This window comes from Nycticebus coucang, chromosome 5 (assembly GCF_027406575.1).
Source record: "Nycticebus coucang isolate mNycCou1 chromosome 5, mNycCou1.pri, whole genome shotgun sequence".
Lineage (NCBI taxonomy): Eukaryota > Metazoa > Chordata > Mammalia > Primates > Lorisidae > Nycticebus > Nycticebus coucang.
This window is the reverse complement of record NC_069784.1, coordinates 17,205,503-17,233,258: the sequence shown is the minus strand read 5'-3', so window position 1 is coordinate 17,233,258 and position 27,756 is coordinate 17,205,503. Positions and strand designations below refer to the sequence as shown.

Below are 27,756 nucleotides of genomic sequence, written 5' to 3'. Positions count from 1 at the left end.
TACTTGGGTTTCGTAGGACTCAAAGAAGTCTGTATTTCTGCTACTTTGTCGGGTTGTCCAAAAGGAAACATAAGGTTCAATAATTGCCCCATTACTTCACCAATTTTAACCATCAGACTCTAAATATAGTATGCAGAGTCTCCCATAATAAAGAATTATCTGGTTCAAAATGTCAGCACTGCTGAGTTTGAGAAACCCTTCTGTACCTTAGTGATTGTACATCTTGGAATCTTCCTTTAGAAAATGCTGCAAGTGATCCTGGTAATTTTCCTGGGATTTTAGTATATGTATTTTTTAGGTGAGACATGTGTTAGTATATGTAATTGTGAAAAATGGACAAGAAACTTAACTCTTTGAGGCTTATGAAGAGATTTGATTTTAAAGAAATTTGAAATTACATGAATTTCAGGAAGACTAAAGAATTGGAACTTTTTTAGAGTAAATAATGTACCCATTTCACAGCAATTCTTTATATAACACCCTTCAACTTCTCTTTGCCCACCGTGGATCAAAGTAGCAAAAAGGATCCCAAGCGTGGCCGTTCACATCTGTGATCCTAGCACTCTGGGAGGATTGCTCAATGCTAGGAGTGTGAGACCAGCCTAAGCAAAATAGTAAGACCCCATCTCTACAAAGGGTCATCAACTATATTGATAGCCGTTTAGTTCTTAGAAGAAAAAAAAAACTCTTAAAAATATGTCACTATGTAAGTGGAGACTAAATCTGAGTGTGGGTATAATGAATGTTTTTATATTATTCTTTCTTTGTCTTTGTAATATTGCAAGATCATATTGTAAAATAAATGTACTTTTAAAATTTGTTCATGTTTGAACTGAGGCCAAATATAGAAAAAGTTTTGTAATAGTCAAAATTTAGCAGCATGTATGTAATGAAATAGAAGTGAATGACTGTTATAACTACAACTAGTTAACTACAGAAAATAAAATTACTTCTAAGGGCTTTTCTCTCTTTGTGTTTGGAATGTTAGGTACTTTTAGAAGGCATTCATGGTCTACTGAATGTTTTTAAAAGTGAGTGGTTCTTTTCATTACTTAAGCAATGATTGGGGTGATTGAGTATGATTTGTAATTCTACAAGAAGACAAGTTGGTGATCCTTTCCATCCTCCACACCCTGTAAGCCAACATGGAAAAACAACCATACTTAGAAAGAAGCCATATTGTGGATTTAGATTAGCAAAATCAGTTTATTTCTTACTCAGAAATGTATTAATCTGTCAGCCTCTTGATAAGGATATTTGTCTATTTCACAGATAATGAACATTGCAAGGTGTTTCGTTTTGGAAGAATTATTTAAGACTATTGCATTTGCATTGAAATATTTTTTTAAAGATTTTTTTTTTCTTTGAGATTTTAGACATCTGGGCTTTAGATTAGTAAAGGATGCTTTTTGACTTTGTTCTATCAAAAAAAAAAATTTACCATAAGCGTTTCTTGTATGTTAAGTGGCACTACTAACATAAGCCTAATTAAGCATATCTTTTTCTAGCTTGTGCCAACAACTGTCTTGTTATTTTTAAAAATTGCCACATGCACATCTGTGATAATTTACCCTAATAGAAGGAATTTTACTTGAGTTTATGGAATTGTCTTCTGACAAAAAATTGACTAGTTCATGTAACGGCTCGAATATGCTCTGTTAGATTATATTAAAAGAAAATTATTTGAGAGTTTGAGACCCTATTACTAAAGGGGACATTCAAGGAGATTCTGGTCATTGCTTGGAAGAGGCGCTGCCAGCTGTTAACTCACCAAGGGGTTGTTAGAAATTTCTTTTAAGTAAGAAAAACATTGTGTAAAACCATCATGTAGTGAGGACATTTAAATTTCTTTAATAGATTCAATCTTTGGAAGATTGTATTTTTTAAAAAGGAATGGTGCCTAGTGTCACTAAATTTACATTATGTTAAATAGGACATAAGGTCATTTTTCTAAACTTGGGCATTTAGTGAGTTGTTACTGTTGAGCCTATATTAAACCAAAGTTTTGACCTGAAAGAAAAGGGACTCAGCTCAGAGTGCATTCTGCTTAGCAACCAGCTTGTTGTCTACTGTTTTGCTACTGAATGCACGTCCTCATGCTTCAGACGTGTGTCTCCAGCCAGCTGGACTCAACCGGACAATACTTCATTCACCTAATTTCCAGACTAGTCAGGCAAAGACATTGTGTTTAGTCATGAGGAAATGTATTTGTAAACTTAAAGTAGTAGCACACTGACCTTAAAAGCCCCTGAACTATGAGAACTTCTGATTCAGAAATGTAAAGCCCTTGAAATTCAGAACTGATCACTTCCAAGTACATATATTCTTTCAAAAATATAGCTTCTACAATCCTAGATAAGATGTGTTGAATTCTAATAATAAATTTAGGATTATCTCAAGATGAAAATTCACAAAAGCTTATTTGCATTCAAACTTTTATTGACTATCTTGATCTTCCCATGATTATTTTCTCTCTTAGAAAACAACAGTTTTGTTGGCATGTGAAGCTCCGATTTCCTCAAAGTCAAGCTGAGTACACAGAAAAAAGGTATGATGTAGCTACTATCTGTTAAGATTGAATTTATATTTACTTTAAGATTCTTTATTTAAAATAAATTGTTAATGAAGTGTATGTTAATAGTAGAATGGATAGCTAAGTTGTGGTATATTCATAGGTTGACATGCTAAACAACACTAACAATGAATGAACTGTAGTTATGTACATCAACATGGATGAATCTCTGAAATAATGAGTGAGAAAAGCAAGTGAAGGAAGACTTCATAGAATATGATTCTGCTTGAAAATTTGAAAACAAACTCAGAAAACTAAATAATGTGTTTTTTATGAATACCTACAACGTTGGTAGAGCTGGTGCTAAGGAAAATGATTAACAAAGAAATCCTGATGATCGCTTTAGCTGTGCAACAGATTTTAAGGAGAGGCATGAAAGGAGAATCAAGAGGGCTGAAAATTTTCTGTTTCCTAAGCTGGGCGGTTTGTATAGGAAATGAAAAATGACCCAAAATTTTACTGTGCAAAGATTACTACTATTACTGTTATAGTGTATCACTCAGAAAATAAATTATTTTAGAAATTATATATGTATACTCATGATTGGAATTAATTTGTATAGTGTTTTGTTCTACTTTTTTCATATTATTAACATTTTCAAGTGTCATCTAAAAATGTTAATGATTGTGTACTATTTGATTCCTTGGGTTATGAAAATTTTTAAGTTGCTGTTGAAGTAGTATATTTAGTATATATTCACATTATACATAAACGTCCTGTCTTTATCACATGGATTTTGGTGAAGAACTTGGTTATTTGAAGTTGCATAACTGATTAATGACGGGGAAAAGACTTCCTTTACAAATAGGGATATGTAGCCAGGGGTATATATGAAAATGTATAAATGGTTGAGGAAAGTTCCTATTTTAAAAGTGTCTTAATTTTGTTTATACAGCTTTACATATAAGTTTAAAACAATGTACATATGTAAGAGTGTTGGAAAATTTAAAATGTTTTGTTTCCAGTAAAGTTGGTATCAATAGTTTAATCTGGTCTTATGATTTAGAATAAATAAACATAAACATTGACTGAAATTAGCATCATCTGAAAAATGTTTCAGATTTTTTATTTCTGCCAGTTTCAAATGAATTTCATCCTGACTTCTTTCTTTTTATATTTGTATATTAAAGGAAGCTTCATATTTTTACAATTAATTTATAAGGAGCATCTCAAAATGTTATTTTTTAAGATCTTGTTAAGTATGCCCAAGAAGTCTTTTTGAGCTTTTTTCCGAAGTAATTTTTGCTAAAAGGATGTTTTATTTTTCCAAGAGTAAAATAAAAAGTCTTTCTTCAGTTATTTAAATGAAAAAGTTCACAACATTTGGTAATTCTGATTTAACATTTTCAGCAGAAAATTATAAATAATAATGTACCTATTTGTTTTTTCTTTATTGGAAAGAGTACCAGATGATAAAACTATTCATGAAATTCTAAAACCTTACATTGATCCTGAGAAGTCTGATCCTATAATTCGTCAAAGGTATGTGTTAAGAATCTTCTAATTTTATGAAGTAATTATAAATGATTAAGTACTTGTTATGTGCGTAATTATTAAGTCAAACCATAACTATAAGAACGTGTTATGTTGGTGTAATTTACTTTCTGTCCCATTTCATTGGTGTTTAGTAAAAGTCAGTCAGTAGAGGTGACAATAGTGACTTACACCCACTGTTCACTATGTTCCACACAGTCTTCATAGTAGTAATAATACATGTGTTAATTCACTTAATCCTTACGATAATAACTCCATAAGGAAGACTACTGTTGTTATACCCATTTTAAAGATGGGAAACTGATCTTAAAGTTAAGTAACTTTATATAGCTAATAAACAGGAAAGCTGAGATAGACACAAGCAGTCTAGAATCAGTCTGTACTTTTAACCCTTAAACTAAAGTGCCTTTCAAGTTGAACCAAAAGCTCTGAAAATTAAGAGTTTCCAAGTAACTGTTAAAGACAGGAAATCCTATTTCAGCCACATCTTCATAGAACTAAGTAAGATATGCTCTGCCTCTTATTCAGAAATGTAGCATGGATGAAAGTAGTTAACATAGTATGTGGAAAAATTTAGTCCTGGATATCTGGGTGAGAATAGCCCCTTCTTAGCTGTGTGATTAAAAACAAGTTACTTAATTTCCAGGCCTTCATTTTTCCCATCAGTGAAATGATAATGACAATACCTCCTAGATAGAGTTGTTACAAAGCTTTAAAAGAAATAGCACATATGAAGTTCTTAGTGCAGGGTCTCATGTATAGTCGGCATTACTCAAAAAGAGGAAACTATTGTTAGAGTGTGAGTTATCGGTGCTCCTGGGCAGAAACCCAGTTGACTTTATTTTCAGATGGTACTCGCTTGGAATATGAATGAATGCTTGGTTTGGTTTCAGAGAAGCCTGGTGTTTAAAATTTAGAATGGGTGGATTCTAAAATATCTGATCTATTCTAATTAAATCTCATTCTTTCACTTTGGATAAAAAGCAGTCCCCTGACTGAAGCAGGCCCATGTCATATATCAGGCAGTGTCCTCGGGACAGTTAAGCTAGTTGAGTTTCTTTCCTTCTTCTAAGTAATAATATAGTTATCAGTAGTCATATACTTACCAGTTAGACAAAATATGTCATTAAATGGCATACATTTTTTAAAATAAATGTATAATATAGCCAGATTAATTTTTACTGAAACATATTTTGTATTTTAAGATGCATAACTAAACAAAGAAGAAAGGTTATTTCTTTCCCCCAGATCTTTTTTAGAAAACATTTTTACTTCCTTTTCTATATTTGAGTAGATGAATTTTAAATATTACTAGCTATTCATAAATGTTTAGTCTTCTTCCGACTATCCTGAAATAATACTAAAAATCAGAATTGCGTTCTTCAATATGATGCTTTTATTTCAGATTGAAAGCCTACATTCGCTCTCAGACTGGAGTCCAAGTTTTAATGAAGGTTGAATATACACAGCAAAATTTAGTAAGGTAAAACTGTTTCCCTCCTAGTTTCTTTAAAGATTTTCTAATTCTATAATTTAGGTTGATTAGCTTAAGTAGCAAGTTGTTAAATTATTTGGCTAACACTATAACCTATGATTTTAAATATAATTCTCAAGTCAAAATAATTGCACTTCCAGAATAAGTTTAGTTGAAAAATTACCTGGTTATGGCTTGGTGCCTGTAGCTCAGAGGATAGGACGCTGGCCACATACACCAGGGCTGGCGGGTTTGAACCAGACCCGGGCCTGCTAAAACAACAGTGACAACTACAACAACAACAAAAATAGCTGGGCATTGTGGTGGGCCCCTGTAGTCCCAGCTACTTGGGAAGCTGAGGCAAAAGTATCGCTTAAGCCTAAGAGGTTGAGGTTGCTGTGAGCTGTGAGAGTATGGCACTCTACTAAGGGCGACAAAAAAAAAAAAAAATTACCTGGTTAGAATATTTTAAAATACAGACATATATTGTTTTATTGTACATTACTATATTGCACTTTGCAGACATTGCATTCTTTACAGTTTGATTATTTTTGGCAACCCTACCCCAAGCAAATGTATTGAACCATTTTTCCAGCATGTGCTTGCTTTACGTCTCTGGGTCACATTTTGGTGATTCTCACAATGTTTTAAACTTTTTCATTAGTATTTTGTTGTGCTGATCTGTGATACATTAGTACCACTTGGTACTCCATGAACAGTGCTTACATAAGATGGTGACCTTAATTGATAAATGTATTCTGACTGCCCTACTGACCTGTCTGTCTCTCTCTTCTCGGACCTCCCTATTCCCCGAAACACAGTGATACTGAAATTAGGCTAAAGAGTAGCCGTTCCAGTGGAAGGAAGAGTTACAAATCTCTCACTTTAAATCAAAGCAAGAAAGGGTTAAGCTTAGAGAGGAGGGCATGTCCAAAGCTGAGGTGGGCTGAAAGCTAGGCCCCTTCTGCCAAACAGATAGCCACATTGTCATTGAAGAGGATAAGTCTTGAAGGAAATTAAAAGTACTACTCCAGTGAATGACACTTATTGTTTATTGCTAATAAGGAGAAAGTTTTAGTGGTCTGGGTAGGTCAAATCAGCCACAACATTTTCTTAAGCCAAAACCTAATGGAGATCATGGCCCTACGTCTATTCAATTGTATGAAGGCTAAGAGAGGTGAGGAAGCTGCAGAAGAAAAGTTTGAAGCAAACATGTTGGTTCATGAGATTTAAAGAAAGAAGCCATCTCTATAACCTAAAAGTGCAAGGCGAAGAAGCAAATGCTGATATAAAAGCTGCAGCAAATTATCAGGAAGATCTAGCTAAGATAATTGATGAAGGTAGATACACTGAACAACAAAGAAGATGCCATTTAGGACTTACATAGCTAGAGAGAAGTCAGTGCATAGTATCAGAGCTTGAAAGGACAGGCTGACTCTCTTCTTAAGGCTAATGCAGTTAGTTGGTAACTGTTAAAAGTTGAAGCCATTAAGTTAATCTTCATTTACCATTCCAAAAATCATAGAGCCCTTAAGAATTATGCTAATTATACTCAGCCTGTGCTGTATAAATGGAATAACAAGGCCTGGATGACCCCACATCTGTTTATTTTCAGCCCACTATTGAGACCTACTGCTCACTCAGAAAAAAATATTTCTTTCAACATATTTCTGCTCAATGACAATGTTGCTTGTCACCAAAGAATTCTGAAGGAGATGTGCAAGGAGGTTAATATTGGTTTCATGCCTACTAACACCTTAATTCTGTAGTCCATAAATCAAAGAGTAATTTCAACTTTGTAGTCTTACTATTTGAGAAGTATATTTCGTAAGGCTATATTTGCCGTAGACAGTGATTCCTCTGATGGATCAAGGCAACGTAAATTGAAAATCTTCTAGAAAAGATTTAGTATTCTAGGTACATTTAAAAACATTTGCGATTCATGGGAAGAGGTCAGATTATCAACTTTGACAGAAGTTTGAAAGAAGATGATTCCAACCCTCGTGCATAACTTCCAGGGGTTTAGACTTCAGTGGAGGAAGTTATTACAGAAGTGGTAGATGTAGCAAGAGAACTAAGGTTAGAAGTGTGTGCATGTCCTAATATTTCTGATCATTAAGTCAACCTCAAGAAGTAGGTATCCTAATTTCTAAAGAACCTTCCAGTTTTATCAGTATGTTCTAATTATGAATAATGAAACTAGATACTGTGGAGATATATTTAGGCATAGATTTTTATTTATTTTTTAATAAGATTGTAAGTCACAATATTCTCCATATAATACGTTCATGGTTAGGCTAAGATGAACATTTACATTTGATTATATACATAATTACAGTTACATCATCAAAGTACATCCAGAGAACGTCTAAGGAAGATTATTATAGGTTATAAAATGGTAGGCTCTAATTTAAGATAAGCAAAATCTAAATAGAAGGATTTTATTATTTCCTGAAAAGTGCTTACAAGGCAGAAACATCTAGTTTCCTTGTGGTGGTTTGATTTTAAATGTGTCCTATGGTTTACAGCATTTCAGTAACTTCAGAGTAAAGTCTTACCAGATACTTGGTATTGCCAGTTTCCACTGATTTTGTTTTCCATTCTTGGAGGGTTTATGGCAGTTGTCTTACATCTCTGATGAGCAAGAGCAAGCTTAAATTTTTCTTAAATTTGAGCTATTTCTTGCTTGACTTTTACTTTTAAATTATGACCATAGAATGCCTGTCTAACTGTAAGGAATTTGCTGCTGAAATATTTAGGAGTTTTCTTTCAGAAAATATAAGGATTGAATTTGTCTCTTCTTATAAAAACTTATGTAGCTTTTAAAATGAATTCATTTATTCATTCATCAGACATCTAGTGTGTACCCAACTAAGGTCTGGATACTATTCTAGACACTGGGGCTGTAGGAATAAATAAAAGTGTTCCTTCCCCATGTGGAGCCTGTATTCCCAGGGGAGAAAATCATTCACGTCAGATAACTTGTGTTGGTAAAGTTTACCCTTGCCCTCTTTCCACATTTTCTTACCAACTTTCAGAATGTGAACGAATGCTTAGAAACGTTCTCAGAAAGTAAATGAGTGCTTTTGAACCAGAAAAGCCTATTTTGATAATGCCAAGTACTGTCAGAGGGCAACTTTTGTATCATTACTTAAGTTATTATTGACTGAAGAATTTATAAAACTGCAAACTTTGATTCTGTTCATTCAGTACAATTTTCCAAATAAGTTTACATTTTTTAAGTCTAGATTTTACTTTTACTAATTAATAGAATTATTTACCATAAAGAAGTTCAGATACATTTTCTTTCTTTTTTTTTTAGAGACAGAGCCTCACTTTGTCGCACTGGGTAGAGTACCATGGGGTCACAGCTCACAGCAAACTCCAGCTCTTGGGCTTAGGCGATTCTCTTGCCTCAGCCTCCCGGGTAGCTGGGACTACAGGCACCTGCCACAACACCCAGCTTTTTTTTGTTGTTGTTGCAGTTTGGCCGGGGCTGGGTTTGAACCTGCCACTCTCAGTGTATGGGGCCGGCAATCTACTCACTGAGCCACAGGCGCTGCCCCAGATACACTTTTCTTTACATTTACTTTGCTGCTTTGATGTTTATAAACAATCGTGGTTTTGTTGATTTAAGCAGATGTAGGATGATTCTTTCTGACTTTTTCTATAAATGACTGTATAGTAAATATTTTTGGCTTTGTGGGTCATATGTTCACAATTAGTCAATTTTGTTATTGTAGTTCATGAACAGCTATAGACCACATAAGTGAATGGGCATGACTGGAATGTGTTACAGTAAAACCTTATTTATAGAAACAGACTTTGGGCTGGATTTAAAGAATATTTTTTTTCCTGCTTTAAATAATTTTTTAATTGGTCATTTCTGATTTTATATCATTTAACCAGTTGGGGGCTTCAACTCTAAATATGTAAAAATGACAGATAGATTGTTAACAAGGGCCCAGAAAAATTTAAAGTCACTTCAAATAAAATAGCACCTGCTCAGAGGTCAGGCTTTTTGATATGTGAACTTGACCAGGAATATCAGTAAGTTAAGATTGAGCAAATCTGTATACTACATATTTCATTTATTCAGTTAATATTCCTTGAACTCCTTTCATATGCCAGCACAGTGCCAAGCCCTAGGAATACATAGACATCTAAAAGACTAGCCCTCAGAGAGCTCACAGTCTCGGTAGGGAGATGGATATGTGGTAAATACCACAGGAGGTATATTTTAAAATGTAAGGCACAAAAGGTACCCAGTGGAGGGCATGGACTTCTACACGAACACTTCAGATATACCATCTTTTGATGGAAGGGCAAACCGATTGCCTTCATGCTGCTTCCAAAAATTGGCATATAAAGCCAGGAGTTTAGATATAAACCAAAGCCAAAATTAAAGGATTATCTAGGCTTTGATTTTGTGAGTATTACAGAAAATTATCACCATCACTAAGCACACTACTTTGTTGTACTTGCACAGACTCTATTAGTCGTTTCCTGCTAGGTTTGTTTCAGTGAATAATTTTGGAACACTTTTTGTTTGAAAAGCAACAGCAAAATTATGAGCTATTTCTCTTGGATGATTTTATTTCCATGCTGAGAGGATGTTTTTAAATTAAAAAAAACTGGTTACTTCACTTTTTTTGGATCTTGATGGATCTTTAATGTGAAATATTTTAAAATCATTTTCAGTGAAGTTAAGAAGTAAGATACTTTTTCCTCTGCCCTGTTAAACTGTTTTGCCTGTGTAAAGGTCTCACTAACACCTACTCACCAGCAAAGATCCTCTTCTCTCTTAGAGCAGAGCTGCCCTCCCAGCACATGTTTCTTGCCCAGACTCTGCTGCCTTCTCTGTCTGCAAAAACACAAGCTCTCGCGTACCTAACCACATGGTCCTCCCTAGATCCTTCTTTGCTTGCCATCTCGCCTCTGGGCCTCTACTGGCCAATTATTCTCCTTTTCTGTAAGCATCTTCCCAGCTGAACATGTAATCTGTATTTCTACTTTCTCAGAAGCACTGGCTGCTCAGATTTTGGTGTCCTTCATAATCATCTAACAGCCTATCCAACCTTTTTTCTGCTACACTTTGGAAGAATAAGACTTACCTTGGGAAATACACAAACACTGAGAAAAGCTGATTAGCAAAGAAAAGGTCTATGCATACTTTTGGTGATGTCTGACACCACAGATAAGCATAAAAAGTTCTCACAAAGTGAGCATGAGTTGGCCACCCCTGCCTAGGACCTTGATGAAAATGTAAATTTCCAGGCTACTCCTACAGGTTCTGCTTTTGTAAATCTAATTGGCCTCTACTTTTCAAATTCTCTGCCTTCCAAAGGGGGGAAGATAGAGGGATAGGGGTTGAAGCTGATATAATTTATTTCTGGGACCACATTTTGACATTTTGAGAAGACTGGTCATAGTGTTAAACTCCTTGAGGACATTTTTGCTTCCTATATGGTGTCTAATAAGTTTTTAAGGCAGGTTTTTGGTAGATGTTTATTCATTTGAGTTGCTAAAGTTTATTATATAAAGAAATATGTCAACTGGTATTAGAATGGATTTTTAAAGCCTTTTATTGAGCACCTTCTTACTATTTAGGTACTTTATTAAGCACCTTTATGCATATTGTGATTATAGTATATTGTACATATATTATACATTGTAAATATACTATAATTGCACGTAGAGTCCTGCTTACAGCTGTATAACTACTAAATGGTGCAACCTAGAATCTAAATCTAAACCTAGGCAGGCCTGCCTCTGAAGCTTTATGCTCTTTGCATTATAGCTCATGCCTCTCAAGTCCATAAACGGTCATACTGCAAGTACTTGGATTACGAGGACCTGGCCACAGTTGTTTGTTATACCATGTTGGAATTGTTGATTATTTTTCATAGTAGTCATGGTCAGGACAAGTATGTGTTGAGAATGGCTTTAACCTTAGCACATTTTGGGTCTAAGAACTTGAGCAAAAGAAACAAGGTACCATTTAAGGATTAGAAAATGTCAGTGTAAACCTGAATAATGTTCACACACATAAAGGGACTACGTAGAGCAGAATATTAAACATTTTTGTCTTCTCAGAGATGACACTCTTGCAGTGGTAGGATGGGCTTCCAGTGGGGTACTCTTCTTAAAGAGGTTTTAAGGTAAGAATTAAAAACTTAGCTCTAAGGAAGCTGAAGCTCAGCTAGTCGGCACAGCTGGGTGAAAGTTAAGAGGACAGATGCAAACTCAACTCTTAAAGACTCAGTAGCTTTGAACTTGAGAGCTTTAGTTTGAGAGGCTGTTTTGAAAAGTAGATCCAAAGTGATATGATGGTCATATTCTTAGCAGGTTGCACGCCTATAATTTCCATAGTGATCACATTTTAAATATATGCTGTTTCATTATTGGTCAAGGGAACTATGTGAAATATAAAATGAGAGTTTTCTTTAAAAATTTAAGGAATATCTTAACTCTCAACTTAATGTTAATCTACTAAATTTATCCATCCTAATTATGTTATGGAATATTTTGTAGCCAATTTAAATTCTCTTCATAAGGAATAGTGACATGAGTGATTGAAATGTCTAAGTGGTTCCAATATTCATTTGAGCTAAAGCCAAATAGTTTTAATGTCCTCTCTAACTAGATGTTGTACTGTAATTTATTAAAAGTACCAAACTTTCTGAATTCTGTGTATTCCTATATCCACTCTCTATTCATTGTTATATACCTAGCTTATTTCTTTCTGTATATCAGATATAGAGACATATGTCCGTATACTTTTTTCCTAGAAAGCCTTTGTCCTTTCACCTCTAGTCCATCCATACTTTATAGTACATCATTGTATTCTCAGGGCCAAGACCTATGTCTGGAACATGGTAGACTCTCAATAAATATGTGTTGAGTGAGGAATGAATGAATAAGCAAACAGTTGAGTGAAGGGACTCACAAGATCTGCTCTGTAGTCCCAACTCTGCCTTTCTTTGAGTAGCCCTGAGTATGATGCTTGTCAGGGCTTCAGTATCCTCAACTCGGAAGACAAGAAAGCCTGGGTTACGTTCCTACTAACTCTAAAATAATATAATTCTATAATGTAGTTAATTCGTGGACTATTGAATCAGCTGTTAAGCTGAAGTTTCTCTGAGGAGCCTAATCATATTTTGCAAAGTGCTACATCCTAGTAAAGATTGGAAACATTAGAAGTCTGTACTGATCAGACTTTTGTGTTCAGTTTAGCTGCAAAGGAAATGCATGTTTTGTTAACAAAGAGCAGGACTAATGAAAATTGTCTACATTAATTAAGAGAAAGTACACGGAGGAGGAGGTATTTTAAGAACTAATTAACGGTGCTGTATCATGTACTTCAAATTTGCTAAAAGGGCATACCTTGAGTGTTTTCGCCACAAGAAAAAAAATAGAAAATGCTAAATATTTGAGAGGATGGGTACATTAATTAGCTTGTTTGTGATGAGCATTGCACAATGTATACATACACCAAAACACCAACTTGTAGACCTTAAGCATATACCATTCCTATTGGTCAACTGTATCTCAATAAAATTGGTGGGGGGGATAAGAACCAGTTAAGGAGAAGTGGGTAGCTCGGGTAAATGAAGTACCTAGATATTAAATTTACTGGACAGCCTATAAGAACATTGAAAAATAGATACAAACCAAGAAACAGTGTTTATTGAGTATCTACTTAGCTTCTACTTAGCTTTAGATTTCTCTCATGCCAGTGAAATGTGAAGTTTTAATTTTCTGACACCCCCAATAAAGTGTGGAGTTTATTTCTATGAACTTCTGTTGTCTAGCAAACTACTTGTACATGGTTGACAATAAATAAATATTGGAGGAATCAATTGATGAATTAATACAGGCACTGTGTTTACGTTTTCACATAACGTTAATTCTGGTAAAGTGTAGACTGTATCTCTACTTTACAAGATTGGCATCGTAGGCTCTGAGAAACTGACTTACCCAAAGAAACCAAGTCACAGTTTATAGGGGCAGGATTTTGACTCAGGTCTATTTGTCAACAAAGTTCAGTTCATGCTTTTCCTACTAACTAGTGTCATCATAGATTACAATACAATTCCAGGTAAGTATGTCATTTCCCTGCTAGGGGTGCCAAATTGCTTCAGGAGTATATCTTATTACTGATACTAGCTTAGCTGGTTACACTTTAAAAAACATTTTCATCTATTACTCTTTACAGAGTAGCCCATTAATATTAATTGATATCTTTCCTACCATTACACTGATGTGGAAAACCAAATCTCTTTGAGGAGTCTTAGCTCATTCTGACCTGTAATAAGACTGGAACCCAAGCCTTCTGGATTTAAAAGTAATTGAACTTAACACTGAAAATCAGAAAAGACTGAAGAAATAACATCTAGGGCAGTGCCTGTGGCTCAAGGAGTAGGGCGCCAGCCCCATATACCGGAGGTGGCAGGTTCAGACCTGGCCCCAGCCAAATACTGCAACAATAACAAAAAAAAGACGTAACATCTAGAACAAGTTGTCAAACTTCAGCTCCTCTTTAAAGCAGGTTTTGAAATGTATAATTGGTCATTTTATTTTACCATATCCATGGTTTTCATATGTAGCATCATAGTTAGACTAAGATAGTTTACCAGTGTGCTTCTAAGCTGTTGAATCTTCCTTCCTTCCTTCCTCCCGCCCGCCCTCCCTTTTTTCCTTTCTTATTATAGATTAACATGAGGGTCCATACAGTTAGGTTACATTAGTTGTGTTTGTAAGGTTAAGTCAAAGTCTGAGTTGTACTGTTGAGCTTTCTGGATTGAGACGTGTCTGTACAACACAATTCATGATCTGTGCTCCATGTCAAGCCTGTGTAGTCCTCATTTACACGGATATATAAAAGTGCCAAAACAAAGTACAACAGAACACTAATTCAATTACTGTAACTTTGTTTTTAAATAGGAAAACTAAGATTGGATAAGAAAAAGATTAACTTCAACAAGATCTTTTTCTATGTCACTTGCATATTATGAGTTGCAAAAATTATCACATAGGAGTAATATTTAAAGAATTTTAAGTATTCTTTTTTAAATTAAAGGACATAATTAAAACCATTTGACTTGTACTTTGTTTTGTTCTGTTTCATTTAAGTTTATGTATCTTTTTTTCTTCTTTTATTCTGAGTCATGAACAATCTGATTTCTTTTCATTTCGATTTTGAAGGTCAGTTTTTTCACTTTATTCTCTTTCTACTCTATTAAAATAAGTCTAATACTTTTTCTGATAAGTATGAATCTAAAATATTTATAATGTATTTGGGCACTTTACTGAATTCCATTATGCTAAGATAGAATACTTTAAAAACATTTAGCTATCAGATTATAATGAACTGATTTATATTAAGGTTTTTTTTTTTTTTTTTAAATAAGAAGTTCAGTTTTATAATTTTGGAATCAGTTAGTTCTGCTTTTAACCCAGAAATCTAGATTGGGGAAATAAATGCAACTGTACGTGAATATAGGTTAAGTGGTACCTGTCCATGGTAAATATTGAACTTATTTTAGAGTTTTACAGCAGGGGTGATCTCGATTATCACCTCATTAATAAGTGACCTTATTTTAGTAGAAAAATACTATGGCCTAGAAACTGCTATAAGAATGTTAAATTTGGAGAAATTCAAACTTAGTTTAAGCGTTTTTAAGGAGGTGGAAGGGATATGAACCCTGGGGATGTCTCTGATCACAAAGGAAATAAAGTAATTTGCAACTCCCTGTTTCAAAAAATGTTTCTTTTTGAGCTATGAGAAGGAAAAAAGCACCCTAATATGCTAGTGAAGTACAGAAAAAGAAGTTCAAGAACTTGACCAGTTTCTTTGAAGGTTAGTAATAGAGCCAAAATTAAAAGCACACCCTTGAGTATCAAGGCAAGTTTTATTTATGTAATGTCACTGTAACACCTGTTCAGCCCCGGAGCCATACTGCTCTATAGTGCCCCTGTGAAGCCGCCCGGAGCAGGGTCAGCTAGTGAACCTGTGAGGTTGAGCAAGTGAAATAACAAGAGGAAATGTCTGAGAAGGGCCCCAGAAGGTAAGAGGAAAGACAAATGTTGGTATCTTAATTCTTCCATACCTAAGTCATTTGTCTTACGGTAGCAGAGCCATCATACCAAATGGAAATACCAGAGTTGGTAAAAATTTCAAAAAGATAAAGCTGTCCCTTAGGATTCAGTGGCTTAATGGCTTGCAAAGGAGCAAAAGCCTAAATGTTTTAGGCAGTGCAAAACTGGGCTCCTAAAACTTGCCTCCTTTCTATGTTGAAATAGAAACATTACAAAGTACTTTTAGCCTGTTAGAAGTAAATGTGATTTTGAAATAATGGTTTAAAGGTCATACTGAAAGTTGTAAGGCTACACTTAAAAGCAAAGTGCATATGAAGGCAGAATTGTGCTTCATTGCTTATAATAGTGACATTCTGTGTTATTAAAGAAATCCCATGACTTTGTTATGAACTAAATTGTCTATAAGAATTTGTTATTATATTTTAGATAAAAACAAATGTAAAACTGATATGCTCGTGGCTTTTTAAAAAAATGAGTTAGCAGTTTCCATGTCTTACCGTTCAGCCCTCATGATAACTCTGAAGTGGGACGATTTTAACCCTAGTGTTGAGCTCCTGGGTATTAGAGGAGTAATTTGTACAGGAATCCAGGCCAGTGAATAATGGGGCTAGGACTTTAAGTCAGTGTTAGACTACAAACTCCAGCAATCACTAGAAGTTAACTGTTTCATTTAACTGAATTACAAATCCATAAAATGTCACCCCATTTTGATAGTCTTTGTTTATGAACAGTTTACACAATTTACTTTTAAATTATGAGTAAATGTTAATGGTAGACTAAGAATAACCACTAATAATAGAAAAATCTAAGAAATTCAGAATTTCTGCTGAAATATTACTTAGTGAGCTCTGATCCCTTCAGGTAACAGACTGGAAAGCTGCAGCCGAGAAACTCACTGACACTAGCAGCATTGCCATGATTAGACGTTCACAACATTTTAGGGTAAATACTGAATAAAATCCAGTGGGTCTGGAGTTTACGTTTTACACAAATCAGATGTTCATTGCATTTGAATAAAATATTTTTAAAATAATTCATTAGTTGACAAATATCTTATAAATCTGCATCCTGAGTGCTTTGCACAATGTATGCTTGGCATATATAATAGGGACCAAGTTTTTTTTTTTAAGTTAACAAGTGTAATTATTACAGTTTTAGGATTAAAAGCATATATAACTTCTTATATGGTAATTTTTGTATATATCTGAACGTTTCTCGGGCAGAAACATATTATGTATCAGCAATAATATTACGCTCTGATTCCCATGTGGCTTTTGAAAAACATCTTTTGTTGTCATTTCTTGTCCTTTTCAGCTTTGGAAATCCAGAGAAACCCAGTGAAGATTTAATGGTACAAAAGAAATAAAATACCTAAAATATTAAGTATGCACTGAAAATTATTTACCAAAAATGGAAATAAATGAAAAACATTCCTTTTTGGAAAAATTTCTTACAGTAGAAGGCTTATAATTCAGTTAAAATGAACAGAAGGGTAGTTATCACAGGTGTTTTATAAGGTACTACTTAAAAATTTCCTGTTTGAAGATCCAGGTCTTGTTTTCTCGTAAGAAAAATTTAATTGTGCTCATTTTATATTTTACTTTGTAAGTTAAGCTTCTGCTTGAGTAGCTAATAAATCTCATTTTTCTCTTTTGGATAGTTAACTGCTAACTTATAGAAAATACTGCTTATTTCAAAGGGAAATAATGTTGAAAAGTTGTGAAACATTTAATCTTTGAATGCTGGAACCACTTTTAAAGTATTATAAGCACATCTATATTATATCACACAGGAAAAAGAATGTATGAATTCAGGGTAGCTCATTTAGAACAACTGAGTATTTTGCATTTCTAGTTTCTCCTCAAAATAAAGAATATCCTGTGATTCTAAAATGAATAATTTAATTCCGGGGTGGGGCATGTGGTCTGGGAAGCAAAAGAGAAGTTTGGTTTTACAGTTGTTCTCTCACTTTATCACCTACTGCTTAAAAAGAAATCAGTTTTTATAGCGGGCTTGGCTTTGCATTTTGTGAAGCATTTTTATTTTCCCTGATTTGAAAACTGTTGCATGGGGCAAACTTAGAACCTGATGAATTCCTATACCAGGGTTCTTGAGCTAGATATCTCATTCAGCTGTGGTTATGTCACAAATAATTTAGTTAGGAAATTAACTAATAACCTAAAAAATACCAAAGTTTGTGAATGATATATTCTTACATGACAGCAAATTCCAGTACATCCTGATGATAACCTCACTTTGAATCACTCATAGTGTGCTTTCTTGAGCAGGAGGGATAGGATGGAATTACAGCTGGGGAAGGAATGCCTCGGCTGTGTGTTTTGCATGTGAATATCATCTGTCATTAGCGAAGATGGGGGAAAAAGCTGGAGAACTTCTGCACTGCCCTAGTGTATGTGTTCTCAACTTTTTCCTCTTTGACATGAAATGATATTCACATGCCAGCATATTCCCTAAATGCTGTCACTAGTGAGCTAGCTAAAGTTTTCCACCCCTTTTTCTCTCATCTCAAAAAGCAAGCAAAAGAGAAGGTTCTAAGGATGCATCTGTAGTCAGCTCAGACTTATTTTTCTTAAATAATGACATGAAAATTTCATACTTTAGTGACTATTAGTCTCTATTATAATTGCTTGTGACACATTTGACAGCTATGTCATGAGAAACTTTTTTCCTAAATTTTGTGCTTTTGCCTCATTCAGAAACCCAACTCTGATTTTTTAAATTTCAAAATGAAGGAAAGACAAATTTAATTGTATGGTGATATAAATTTCTGGAAACTGTTGCTTTTTGGCGTTTTAGCTAAGATCAAGTGTGCAAATTTCTGGAAACTAGTTATAATTAGAGTTGACTTTTTATACAAGTATTTTGTGGCCAGTATTTTTCTGCCTTATGTTACTATGAATTATTTACTATGGGATGTTTTGTTTTTCTTGTAAGGCTCAAGGTAAATATATTTGAGAAATTTACATTTTCAAGCTAGCCATTATTTTATCTAAGAAAAATAAGCCTCTGTGTCTACTTGCCCTGCAATGGAGACCCATTCGCTGGCTGTGGCTAACGTAGCTTGCTCTTACTCAGTAAACCTACCTTTTTCTTCCACAGTAAACTTTGTTCCATGCTTGCCTTAGAAAAAAAAAAAAAGAAAGGAAGGAAGAAAAGAAAAATAGTACATTAAATCAAGATCTTATATAAAAAAAGTTTTGTTTTTTTTTTTTTGAGACAGGGACTTACTATATAATAGTCTAGGCTAGTCTCGAATTCCTGTGCTCAAGTGATCATCCTGCCTCAGCCTTCCATGTAACTTAGAGTATAGACATGTATCACCTGGCCCTATATGAAAATGTTTACCCTCTCTATAACTGCACAAGAGATTTGAACAGAAACTTCTCCCAGGATGACAGACGAATGGCCAACAAACACATAAAAAAAATGCTCATCGTCTTTAATTGTCAGAGAAATGCAAATCAAAACCACTCTAAGATATCACCTAACCCCAGCAAGATTAGCCCACATTGCAAAGTCCCAAAACACCAGATGCTGGCATGGATGTGGAGAGAAGGGAACACTTCTGCACTGCTAGTGGGATTGCAAACTAATATAGCCTTTTTGGAGAGAAGTATGGACAATCCTCAAAGATCTAAAAGTAAACCTTCCATTTGATCCTGCAATCTCATTACTAGGTATCTACCTAGAATAACAAAAATCATTTTATCACAAACACATTTGCACCATAATGTTTATTGCAGCTCAATTCGTAATTGCCAAGTCGTGGAAACAGCCTACGTGCCCATCAACCCATGAATGGATCAACAAACTGTGGTATATGTACACCATGGAATATTATTCAGCCATCGAAAAAAATGGAGACTTTACACCTTTTACATTTACCTGGATGGAGTTAAAATACATCATCTTAGTAAAGTATCGCAAGAATGGAAAAGTAAATATCCAGTGTACTCCATCCTAATATGAAATCAATATATAAACAATTACATGCTCATAAGAACAATAAGACACTAATATAGTCCAGTTAGGGGTAGAAGTAAGCAGGAAAGGGGAGGATGTTTGGCAGAAGGAGGGAGGGCATGAGGTGGAATCTCACCTAATCTGCACATGGCGATGGTGTATAACGTGCCCCCTGGGTGAGGGGCCCTTTTACAAATGGAACTTTTACCCTGGAAGTGAGAACAATGTAATCTAAAAACTGTACCGTCATTAATTATTAGAAAAAATACCCCCCCCCCCCCAAAAAAAAGAGATACCACTTCACACTCACAAGGAACCAGGGATATGGAGAAGTGAAAACACTCACACTCTGCTGGTGGAATGTAAAGTGATGTAGTTGCTTTGGAAAACAATCTGACAGTTCTTCAAACAATTGAGTGTAGAATTACCGTATGACCCAGCATTTCAACTCCTAGGCATATAACCAAGAGAAATGAAAGCATAGGTCTGTACAAAAACTTCTGCATGAATTATTATAGCAGCATTATTCATAATAGCCCCATAATGGGAATAACCCAAATTTTCATCAACTGACAAATGGATAAACAAAATATGGTATGTAAATACAGTAAAATATTGTTTGGCCATTAAAAGGAAGGAAATACCGATAACACTCTACAACACCGATGAACCTTGAATTCGTTATGCTTAGTGAAATAGGCCAGTCACAAAAGTTCACACATTATGATTCCGCTCATGTGGAGTTCTGGAACGGGGAAATCTATGGAGACAGAAAGTAACTGCTTAGGATTCAGGTTGCTTGAAGTTAGGGTTTAAGGGGAAAAGGAGGTGATAGCTAAACAGTAGCAGGTTTCTTTTTAGTGTGAAAACAATGTTCTGAAATTGACTGCAGTAACGGTTACATGTATCTGTGAACATAAGAGAAAGCATTCAAATTGTACTTTGTAAATGGGTGAAGTATATCCCAATAGAACTATTTAAAAAGTTTAAAAAAAGTTTAAGTATTTCTTACTTGATATGAAAACTGGTAACTTGTTCTAGAGCTTTCCTAATATCAAAATATTTTATATACTTTTGATTTAATTTTGGAGCCTCTACAGTAATGATTAATATTTTCTGGTTTTTTTAGGTATTAAACTCATTATTGCAAGGAAATAACTACTGAAATACTATCACCTTAAAATTTTTAATGTCAGGGACTCACTTTTTTTTTTACTTATGAGTAATTTTGAATATTAATGTGTTTTTCTATTTGTTTTGCTTTTTTGTTAATAAGATATTATGAACTAGATCCTGATAAAAGTCTCCTAGACAATTTGAGGAACAAAGTAATCATTGAGTACCCAACATTACACGTGGTCTTGAAAGGCTCCAGTAATGACATGAAAGTTCTTCCCCAAGGTAAGTGTAAATTTCTTCCTACGATGCTTAGAGCAACTCTAGAGAAAGTGAAGCAAAATGTCACAACTCTAATTCATTATATATGTGTGTGTGTATATATATATTCATTATATTATATTATTCATATATATTCATTATATATGTGTTTTCCTGCTATATTTACACACTTGCGGAATTAACAATAGCTACAGTTAATGTCAAGAACCAAATGAGCTGCTGCTTCTAATCTGTTTGGGAGCTTGTAAGCTTATAATACAATCAAATTAAATGGCTATAAAAGGACTTTTTCACATGTGATTCTGGGTATTTTTTCTTTCTTTGGGAAAGTTAATACAATGCATTTTTTTTTTCAAAATGGCCAAAACTTTGTCATTGCCAGAACTTAAAACTAGATTTTAATTAGCAAGTATGAAGTTTCTAATAATAAATTATGAGCTTTTAAATCCTATTCTTATTTTTGACTTGATGTTTTTCACGGTTTGTGAATATTTGGTTTTGTTTTCTTAAAATAAATTTAAAAAAATTTACTTTTTTAAAACTTGTAACAACCTTATGTTTTTCTTAAATTCACACATTGCTTTAACGTTGGTTTCAGGGAAAGCCATTTAGTAACGTGTGTTACTAGCTGAGCAAATACTGGCTGTGTAGATAAACAAGCACACAGCCTGCTTCACCTTGCTTAGGAATGCACATTCAGGAAAGGCTTCCTGTAATGAAGCAGTAAGAAAAGACTACTTTGGCAGTTTACTTGGAACTTTATTAGGTAAAATTTGCTACATTTTTTGGTTGGTATGTGATATTTGACTTATTTACAGGAACACAGGGCTCATGCTTTTAGTACAGAGGATTATTTAGGCCTACCTCGGCAAAGAACTGAAGAGGATAAGACAAGATTTTAAGGACCATACCAGGGCTGCCACATTATAAGGACACACACTTGCAAAATAATGCCAGGACCTCCTGTTCATGGGTTTCTTTCTGTGAGCACACGCAGATGTCTGCTTTGTACGTTCTCGAGCACGGGATATTCTGCAGGGTGGGCCTTTGATGAGAAAGGGGGAATTAGACAAGAACGGAGCATTTTCTTTGGAAAGCCTTTAAAATTCCATCTTCAGAGGCAAAAAAAGATGGATTTTGATCCTGAGTTCATAGTACAAGGTGTCTCTTTTCTAGTTTGGGAGTAAATGTGTTGCTGGGCTGAGATTTAGTAGTTTCCACGCTTGGTGATGGTTGTAATGGTTATTATGATTGAAGATTGCCATAATTTATTTTTTCAAAAGTCTGCTTTTATTAATCAGCAATGGACAAGATTTTTTACTTTGCCTTTTTTTTTTAAGGAATAAAAAATAGTTGACTATGAAAGGGTAAGCAGTTAAGATTGATTGGAGATGAAGCTGATGGGAAGTGCTCAGAATGGTATAACTTGCTTCACAGACTCTATTAGTCATAGATGAGTGTATTTAAATGGTTTGTTAAAAGCATGCTGCATTTCAGTCTAAGGAAAAAGAATGGATCCCTATTCAAAGACGAAAACTAGGTACCTTCAGTAGGCAAAGAAAGGGGAAAGTGTTCCCTACACTGCTATAAAATTTATTTAAAAATAACAGCCATATAATTTCTCTGATATTCTAACTCAAGGTTGGAAGATGCCTGTCTTTATAGAAGGAATTCAACCCAAAACAATTAGTTGAATTAGTGAAAATAGCTGACATAGCAGCTGCTCATACATCAGTCTCTTGATCGGACAATAAATCCTTTCATCCATTCTTCCTTGCTTTCCTTTCCTCATTCCTCCTTACTCTGTTTTCTTCCCTTCCCTTTGACCAGGAGAATAGAGGAAGGAGAGGAATCTCAGGCACAAGAACACACATGTGAACTTTGCTGTACAATAGACACCATAATAGAGTTTGCCTGCAGTGCAGAGGAAGCTGGCGGATAAAACAGCCTTGTCATGGTGCACTTGAAGGATTCTGCTTGAGTTAATAAAATTTCACAAGGATGGGGGTCTGTATCTTGGGTGGAACTTACGTCAGTGCCTTACTTATAAAAAGGACTCAGTAAATACCATTTTGGTTGCTGGGACAGTGTGAAATCTAGGTATATTAGCAAACCCTAGTGAACTTGCCAGCTGGAATATGAGGCAAAGATCCAGGTTTATGGTTCTAGCATCAGCTTTTATAAGCTGTGGGACCTTGAGCACTCACTCTGTCTCTATGTTTAGGCACCTCATCTTTACCCAGAGTTTGCAATTGTCAAAAAGAATCCATTTTTCATGTTGTCCTTATCTACTTAATGGAGATAACTATTAGGTCATTAAATCTGAAATGTTCAGTTTCAAATCAAAAGTTTAGTCTGCTGTATCTCAAACAAGAAGCAGTATAATTAATCATAGTATGTGCCTAAACCAGTTTTGCCATCTTCAGAGCAGCTTGTGTGTGCCAGTAACAAAGAAGCTTGGAGAACAACTGGCAATGAATTGTGAGAGACATTTTCCACAGCTTTTTGAGAATTGAACAGTTTTCCTTGCAAGAAGTGGTCCAAAGGCTGAAAGAAGTGGTAGTCAGTGGGTGCAAGGTTTGGTGAATATGTTGGATGACAGAGAGTTTTCTAAGTCCAGCTTCCATAATTTGAGCAGTGTTGTTTGTGTGACAGTGTTGTCTTGCAAGAGGATTGGCCTGTCTCTATTGACCATTCTTGGCTGCCTAATTGCAAGCATTCTTATAATTTCATTCACTTGGTTGCAGTAGACATCTGCTTAATTGATTGAGCAGGTTTCATGAAGCTATGATGGACCATACTCGCGTTGGACCACCAAACAGACACTATCAGCTTTTTTTGATCAATATTTGGTTTTGGACTATGTTTAGGCACCTCATCTTTATCCAACCAGAGTTTGCAATTGTCAAAAAGAATCCATTTTCATCACATAAAACAATATGGTGTAGAAATGGTTTGCCTTTGTATCTTGATAGCAAAGAAAAGTGTCTGTTTTTCTCCTCTGACACTTGTTTAATTCATATGGAACCCATCTATCCAACTTCTTTACCTTGCTGATTTTTTTCAAAATGATCCAATCCTGTTGGACTAGTCATGTGAAACCTCGCTGCTAATTCACACATAGGTTGAGATGGATTCTTTTCCACTATAGCTTTCAGCTCATCATAATCCAGCTTAGTCTCAGGTCATGTTCATTTTTAAGATTGAAATCACCAGAATGGAAATTTTCAAAGCATCATGTTCATGCATTAGCTGCATCCTTCCCAAACACTTTGCTGATATTTTGAGCTTTCTGCACTGCGTAAGTTCTATAATGGAACTCAGATTAAAAAATTCACAATTTTTTTACTTATCCATGGTTTCACAAAAATTGCTATAAAAAATTTTGAAGGATAATCACAAGCTAAAATGTGCATTTGAAAGAATGAGGCTGTACCTTCACCAAAAAAAAAAACAGTGTCAAAGTGAAACGTTAGAGATACCAACTTTCAAACTAAGGAAATTAGACACTTCATACTTAATAACCTCTTGTAAGCCTCAAGCAAATTAACCTGTATTTTAACAATAATAATGTTCAAAGTGTTATTGTCTATTAGTTCCTTTTAGCTTTACAATAAATAAAATAAGTACTTACTCTTAGCAAATACGCAGTACACAGTGGAGATAGATAGGAGGAAAGGTCCAGTTTCTGTAAGTAGTATTGCTCTCTCTAAGCCAGACAGGTGCGTCAAAGGAACTCCATTTCTATTCTTTCTACTCTGTGTCTTCTTTCCTGTGCACGGAAGGAAATGGCAGTTACCTAGTCTTCCTTCAGCCCATGTTAACTCAACATTTACTGAGCCTCAATTTTATGTTTTTAAAAAAATCTTGGAAAAATTTATCCCAAGCAAATGTGGGTAGCCTGTGTGATAATAAGTGATCTGCTATTCAGTGGCATGAGTGTGGGATCATAACCACACTGAAGTGACCATTCTCAGGTCTTCCACAGAGTTATCTCACTAAATAGAATTGCTACTTTATTTATTGTGGCTGGAATTATATATCTCAGCTGCCTGGGACATGACACAGTTTGTCTCTCCCTGTGAGCAGTGCCATTGCTATGCATCAGAGAAGAGAAGAGGGAAAAACAGAAACAGTGTAAACACTTGACTATATGTTTACTTTTTTTTTTTTTTTTAAGTGAAAAGTGAATCTACCAAGAACCTTGGCGATGAAAATTGAGCACTTTTTCTGGAAGAAAGAAGTTTCCAGATAGTCGCAAATGACTGTGTCATTGATGGCCTGTTGGATGGTGAGGGGTATTATCAACAGGTGGTTGGAATGTTTTATTTGTCTAAAAAGTAATTAAACGATCTAAACTTATATAAAATGTATTTTATAGCCTGTTGAATTAATTGACTTTTGTAAGATAAAGGCCCCTTATTCGTATTAGTAATTCTGATGTAGTGCTTCCTAGGTCCTGGCTTTAAACATGCTTCATTCCATAGGCTGAAAACTTTGTCAGTTTGAGGTAAGGCCAAACCTGAGGATCACAACCACAAAGTTGGCACTCTCTGTAGCAGACCTCACTAAACATAATGGCCAGCAGTGTACTGTCGAGCCACAGGAGGAGAGCTCATCTTTCATCAGTTGCCCGTTCTTGGCTTTGAGGTTTATATGTAACTTACCCTTTTTGAGACAACTTTTTCACTTGGGAAATTCCTAGTACAATATCTGTACTGGGAAGGTGAATAAATATTATTAGCAACTGTTTTCTTATATTCAGCTCAGAAAATCAGTGACTCCACATTGTTTGAACCTTCAGTCTAAGGAATTTGGATCTACTTTAACGTACAATAAACGATGTCTTAGGAATCCTGTGCCTTTCATCACTTTCCCAGTCCATTCTTACCATTACCACACGGGGATACGTGATGACCAGTTTTATACTGTGTTTTGATATGTCTAGCAATAACTAAAGAACAAAAATCTGGGGACTCTTCAGTGTGTTACTGAAATGTATATGTATGTATTCATGTATATACGTGGCTTCATTTATACTTAATGGCAGCTCTGTACATTATGATCTCATATATTAAAGTTTCTTAATTATATTAAAATTTATATCATGAAAATGCAATATAAAAGAGTAAAAAATTATTATATCTATATTGCATGTGTGTGCTTTATGGTTAAAAACAATGATAAAACTGGATATTAATGAAGTTATTTTTAGTGTGCAATTGCAATAAGTTTTAGAACAAAAAGAAAATGAAATATCAGTTTAAGAGATTAGAAAGATTAGAAAATATGAAAAGATATGGAGAGGATAAGCACAGGAGAAACTTATAACTTCAAGTAGAAATTGGAAAAGAGAATCCAAAAATGATGCCAAAAAACCCCTTGGTATGAAGTACTAGTACGAATGTGAGACATAGAAAATAAGGCCTTGCAAGTTGGAAAAGAAACAAAAAGTTTATGCACATTACATAGGGTGCCAAAAAGATGTGTGCATATATTAAGAAAGGAAAAATTGATTAAAATTGTATTACTTAAGTCATATTTGACAATTATAAGAGGTGCTCAAACATAACTTGTATTCATCTTTTATGATCAGTATGTATTGACTGTTAAAATTTAACATAGGTTTTTCTTTCTTAAATTGTATATACTTTGTTCTGGCACCCTCTGAATACATTATACACGCACATACACACACACACTGCACATCCAAAAGCAACTTCAGGAATTCTGTTATGGGGAAGAATTTGTATAGAATTATCTTTTTGACAATACTGGAGAAGCAACTAAATGGAATTTCGGGAAATTCGGTTTTAATCTACCAGTGAAGTGTGTCTTATTAAAACAGGAAAGAAAGGGGATGAATTGAGTCAAATGTGTCATGGAATTGTTACTGGGAAAAGTGGAAAGCACCCAAAAAAACATGTGATCTGAATATTAGAATGAAGAGGAATTTCCTCACAGTGAAATCTGTTATGATGTAGTCTTATTTCCAAGAAAAGTGTTGCGTTCCATCCCTCCTGGAATTTAAATTGAAAACTGGACTAAAACCAAACCATTTATCCTGTACTTATTCCTGCCCAGGAGAAAACAGAAAGAAAAAAAAAATCTACATGATCTAATGCATCTTTGCCATCTTTATTTTCTAGAATTCTATTAGACTTTTCAGTTTAGGCTACTTCCCAAGAAAGAATTTAACAAAGTATAACCTAAATATAACCATCAGCTCATTTGATTAATGTGCACATTTATACTCACAGGATTTATAGTAAACATGTGTTTTAGTGAATAACCATGTCGAAGACTTGGAGGAGGTGAGATTGGAATAAGTCACTAAGAGCCCTGGAAGTCTGTAGCATTAAGGCCCAGTTTCTTTTTAGAGGACCTCTCCATTTTGGATTCTTAACAAATTCTGATGAGTAAACAAATTCTTTTACCAACTTTGTTCAACATCCTGCGTTTTATTCTGTCTACCTGACTTTTTTAAATAATAATTTCAAAGAGAATTTAGGCCTTTTGTAATTGCTAATTATTACATATGGGATTAATAGCCATAATTTATAGTAAGTAAAACTTGCACCTGTTCTTATTGTGTGAATTTAAGAGAGTGACTGTAGTGAATATTTAGTATTCCAAACTGTAGCTGAGCCAATTTACTTTCCTGTAGCAAGTAGTGGGATTCAGGTTTCATGAGGCAAAATAAAATGTTAAACACATAACTATAATGCCAACT

At 34.6% G+C, this 27,756-nt stretch overlaps 1 protein-coding gene across 1 annotated transcript in view; it reads left to right on the top strand.

Moving 5' to 3' along the window:
- The window catches only part of ZNHIT6 (zinc finger HIT-type containing 6), a 53,750-nt gene extending 26,444 nt beyond the window's left edge, over window positions 1–27,306 (top strand). Inside the window, exons 6-10 of the mRNA XM_053592636.1 lie at window positions 2,480–2,548; window positions 3,974–4,054; window positions 5,472–5,549; window positions 20,902–21,026; window positions 25,204–27,306. Of these exons, the coding sequence (XP_053448611.1) occupies window positions 2,480–2,548; window positions 3,974–4,054; window positions 5,472–5,549; window positions 20,902–21,026; window positions 25,204–25,244 (394 nt within the window). The 3' untranslated portion in view covers window positions 25,245–27,306. The remainder of the gene's footprint in view (window positions 1–2,479; window positions 2,549–3,973; window positions 4,055–5,471; window positions 5,550–20,901; window positions 21,027–25,203) is intronic.
- Window positions 27,307–27,756: the final 450 nt, after the last annotated feature.